The sequence below is a fragment of the Aegilops tauschii genome, chromosome 7 (assembly GCF_002575655.3).
Source record: "Aegilops tauschii subsp. strangulata cultivar AL8/78 chromosome 7, Aet v6.0, whole genome shotgun sequence".
Lineage (NCBI taxonomy): Eukaryota > Viridiplantae > Streptophyta > Magnoliopsida > Poales > Poaceae > Aegilops > Aegilops tauschii.
The window spans coordinates 650,962,054-650,967,117 of NC_053041.3; the positions used below are offsets into that span (position 1 = coordinate 650,962,054).

At 54.0% G+C, this 5,064-nt stretch overlaps 1 protein-coding gene across 1 annotated transcript; it reads left to right on the forward strand.

Moving 5' to 3' along the window:
• Positions 1 to 2,177: 2,177 nt before the first annotated feature.
• Positions 2,178 to 4,679, forward strand: LOC141027614 (uncharacterized). Its single transcript, XM_073504703.1, has one exon. It carries the CDS (start codon positions 2,178 to 2,180, stop codon positions 4,677 to 4,679), a length of 2,502 nt encoding a protein of 833 aa, XP_073360804.1.
• Positions 4,680 to 5,064: the final 385 nt, after the last annotated feature.

Genomic DNA, 5,064 nt, shown 5'->3' on the forward strand with positions numbered 1-5,064 from the left:
TCTAACTTCGGAATTGTGTTCCTTTCCTCCTACGAAGGGCCACTACCAACGGACAGGCACCGCAACTTCTCAAGTTTTCGTTGCACCTACATAGTTTTGGAAAGGCATCAAAATTCCTTTGCTCCCCGGGGGCCCAACTCGGACAGGGGATGGTTTCATGCATAAGCAATACTCGCAAGGCCAAGGCCATGGCAATACCAACGGGCCACGATTCCGTAACTATCTTATCATAATCCATATGCAAAACATTTTCATACCGAAACTGGCTTTCTCTATCCCCTCGTCTATTCAAGTGTTCATGTAGCTCCACTAGAACAAAGGAGTGATTGGATTCTATTGCCGAAGACAACATCGAGGAAGGGGCCGAGGACAATGAGGTTCGGCTGCCGAAGAACATAGTACTCATAAAGGGATGTCGACTGCCGATGAGTTGTATGCAGCACGGGAGGGCGGCTGGCGTCGATTGAGGGAGTGGCGCATGTATTGAGGGAGGGAGAGAGCGGCACGACATGCTTGTCAAACTGTACGCTAAAAGCATCTCCAACAGAGGCGCTAAATAAGGCGCGCGTGCGAAAAAACGTCCTTTTGGCGCGCGAGTGGCCGCGCGGCTCGCTCCAGCGGGCGCGGGAAATTTTGGCGCGCTAAAAAAACTGCCGCGCATGGGATAATGCGGCCTCCCACACGGGAGTTTCGGCGTTCGGCTCCGCGCTCGTTGTATAAAAGCCGCACCTTCTCTAGCGCCTTCTACCTCGCCCCGCCTTCTCTAGCGCCTTCTTCCCCGCCCCACGCCACCTCCAGCGCCTTGTACCTTGGCCCGCCTCCGCCGCGCCTTCTCCCCTGCCGCATCGCGCCTTCTCGCTCGTCGCTGCCGCGCCACCATGCCGTCGCATCGGCGGATCAACTCGGGCTTCCTCAGCGTCCGCCTCCGCCCTCTGGCGTCTATTATGCGGAGTTCCGCTCTGGCGACGACATACGTCTTGGGCTCGGGACTATTTAGACCACTCACGAGGCCGCCCGTGCATACGACGCTGTGGCGTGGCGCCTCGGGAGGCCACGGGCGCGGATGAAGTTCCCCGACATGCAGACGCGCGAGCAGGCGCAGGAACTAGCGCCTCCCCCGTGACTACTCATCGAGGAGGAGCGCCGCCAGCTCATCGCCGAGACTGATGAGCATGCCATGGCGGCGTGGCATGAGCGCTTCCCGCAGGATGTCGTCGCCGAGAACGAGTTCTGGATGCAGAGGAGGGCGGAGCGAGCCACGCATCAGGTGACAAGCATGCGCGGAAGGAGACGCGTTTACGTCGTCGGACGACACTTAGGAGGACGGGTAGTTTTATTAGTAACGTTTTATCTAGCATGTATGAACTGGCTTTTAGTTTGGACTATGCGAGAAACTATGCTATGAAAATTTGAAATATGTGTTGTTTCAATTTTTTCGTATGTATTGTTCAATTTTTTACAAACGGTGGCTGGCCGCGCGCTGTATTTTACCGCACCTGCTAAAGGGCTACAGTGCTGTACTAAATTTTTTGCAGCGCCTGGTGAAGCAATACAAAGCCAACACTGAAAACAGATTTTCAAGGCTGACCGTTTATAAGCTATATAATATTTTTAATCTCGAGAGACCAGTTTCATGTACTAATGACAACAGTTTTTTTCTCTGTCTTTCCAGGTGCAGCTGTTGACTTTATTTTTCATCCGATACGTGCCAGTTATGGTTTCTGATTAACTAGAAAACTTCCTTCGGTTAGCGCAAGTTTTACCTTAATTGCTCTAGAAGTTAACGATCCAGAGCCGTTGACGATCATGACACGTACGCACTCGTAATTGGAATCCATATTGGTAGATCGGAGCCGAACATGGAATTTTCCGATCGTGTATAAAAGGGATCGATCTGGCTCCTCGTGTGATCGGTCATGGCGGCGACGTCTCCCAAAACGTGGTCGACGCACAGGGCGGCGTTCGCCCAGGGCACGCACCGGTTCGACATCGTCGGCTACAGCGCTGCACGGGAGGCCCTCGGCGGCTCCGTCCGGTCTGGCAGCTTCAGCGCCGGCGGCTTCCTCTGGGCCATCATCTGCCGCCTCCAAGCTCCCACTCCGGCGGCCGGGCAATGTGGCCTTGCGTCGATCTCGCTGGAGCTCTCCAAGAACACCACGTCCAAGGACATTGTCGCCATGGCCAGCCTCCGGATCGACCAAAGCAACCGCACCGGCCAATTCCCGTCTGCCGTGTGGCGGAGCCAGGAGGCCAAGACCTTTGGCGCTCGGTCCATGAGCCCCGTCGCCTGGGAGCTCGCCGTCCCGGACGCGTTCCAGAACCACGAGTCACGCTACGTCATGGACGACTGCCTCACCATACATTGCACCGTGGAGGTCCTCCAGCAGGAGCTGCAGCAGCAGGACTCCACCGCCATCAAAAACTGTCTCGTCCTCGTGCCACCGGCGCCGAGCATCTGTCAGGACTTCTACAACCTTCTCAGGGAGAGGCGGTCGCCGAAGCCGGACGTGACCTTCATCCTTGAGGACGACGGCACCGAGGTCCAGGCGCACAAGTTGCTGCTGGCCATGCGGTCACCGGTGTTCCGTGCCCAGTTCCTGCGCGGGGACATGAAGGAGCGGAGCGCGCGGCGCCTCAAGATCAGCGGCTTGACCGCCTCGGCTTTCAGGGCCATGCTCTACTTTATCTACACCGACGAGCAGCCTACACCGAATAGACGAAGATGCCCTGTGGCCATGGCACAGGACCTACTCGTGGCCGCGGATCTCTACGACCTCGAGAGGCTGAGGCTCATGTGCGAGAAGGTACTCTCTGAGAGCATCGACGTGGGCAATGTCATGACAACACTGATGTTGGCCCACGGCAGACATAGCTGTCAGCAGCTGGAGGCATCCTGCATCGAGTTCTTGGTGTCTGACCCCGACGTGTACGACACCGTGGAGGCCACCGAGGAGTACAAGGAACTCGAAAAGACATGCCCCTCTTTTATAAACAAGATCACCAAGAAAGTAGCCAAGACCGCAGTTTCCCACCACAGATCTCCATCTACTTCTTCTTACACCAACAATGGTAGCAAGATGACAACGAGAAGCGTGTCAAAGTATACCCCGTCGGTGATGATGAGCGGCACACACGAGTTCACCATCCAATGCTTGAGTGCCATGAGAAAGACGCATGGTGTGGGTCAATACATCCGATCTAGTAGTTTTCAAGTTGGGGGTTATGAGTGGACCATAGAGGTGTTCCCTTCAGGACATAAAGAGGACATCACCGGGAGTATTGGTATCTTCATCAGGCCCTTCATTCATGACGATGATACAAAGGTAGAAGCATCAGTGACTTTAAAGCCCATTGACCCCACCGGTGAGTTGCCGCCGTTTCCTCGCCGTAATTTTACACACGTCTATGCTGGCAGGAACTGCGAGTCCTGGGGGTGGCCAAAGTTCATCATTGCAAAATATGCCAACACAGACTACGTGGGACATGACGGCTCTTTCACCCTACAATGTCAAGTTGAGGTACCTACGGAGTCCTGCACTACTGGCACCATCGGCGTAGGCACCATCGTCACGGTGCCGCCGTCAAATATGGCATGGCATCTTGAGCAACTGTTCGCGAGGGAGGAGGGCTCGGACGTAAAGTTCCTGGTCGAGGACAGTGAGATCTGCGCCCACGGGCTTGTGATAGCGACACGGTCGCCAGTGCTACACGAGGCGGTGGAATCAGCTAGCAGCAAAGACCTAGTGCACCCGGTTACGCCCGCCGCAGCGTCTTTCTGCCATGACCAATTGTCGCAATTCATGTTGCGCAACGCCGGCAAGGATGTCCTAACTCCATACTACCCTGTGATATCACGCGGCGGTTTCGTCGTCCTCCACCTAAAGGACAAATCCAAGTCCAAGGGATGTTTTGACTTGTGTGTGTACGATCCCATGACGGGCCACCGCATATTCCTCCCTGAACCGCCTAATACCGAGAGTAGCATCTGCAATCATCACGAGTGTGTCCTGCTCACCGAGGCGGACGACATCGGTTGCTCCTTCATGCTGCTCTCCATCGTTTTTAATAGATCCCGCATTAGTGTACGGACTGCAACATCCTTCTCTGCTAGTTGGGGACCTATCACTTGTGCCAACCATCGTGACTACACGGGGTGGTCGATCAGTGGCTACAACAACCCCGCCGTTCTCCGCGGTGGCGTTATCCACTGGCTGACACACGCCGGTGACCAAATCATCACCTACGACATTCGCACAAGAACTCCAGGACATGTGAAGCTCCCGCTCACCAACCGCAGCGCAAGGCATCTCCACTTGGCGACATCACGTGATGGAAACGTACTGAAACTGTTGGATATAGAAAGGTTCATTATATCTGTGTGGCTACAACTCCCTAGAGCTCGAATAGGTGGTGATGGTGATGGTTGGGCACTCGAAACAGTGATCAACATAGAGCAGAAACTACAGTTGTTGTACCCAGACATTATTGCTAGAGGTTGTCCTGATGTCGAGTTTGAAGGATCCGGAGATTCTTTTGGCAAGGAGATAGCGAGCAAAAGAAATATCGACTGGCTAAATGGAGTGTGGTTTGTCGTCCCAAAGACCAAGGCGGGTTGGGCATTCATGACCTTGAGGTTAAGAATAGTGCCCTCCTCGGCAAATGGTTGTTTATATTACTGACCGAAAATGGTGTATGGCAAACCCTCCTCAGGAGGAAATATGTGGGCTCCAAGGCGGTATCCCAAGTATACTGGAAGCCTGGGGATTCTCACTTTTGGGCGGGTCTAATGGCTACGAAGAAATATTTCTTCTCCTATGGATCCTTCTCGATTAAGGACGGCTCGGAAATTAGATTCTGGGAGGACAAGTGGCTAGGAAATGCCACACTCCGGGAACAATATCCGGCTCTATACAACATTGTGCGTCACAAGGGTGATACTATTGCCACTGTAATGGAATCATTTCCGCCAAATGTGACGTTCAGAAGAGATTTAATTGGACCTAGACTCCAATCGTGGTACATCCTGCTTCAACAGTTGTCCACGGTGCAATTGTCACATGGGTC

Excerpts from the sequence above, each read along its gene's own strand:
- LOC141027614 (XM_073504703.1), top strand. The coding sequence starts at position 2,178 with ATGGCCAGCCTCCGGATCGACCAAAGCAACCGCACCGGCCAATTCCCG.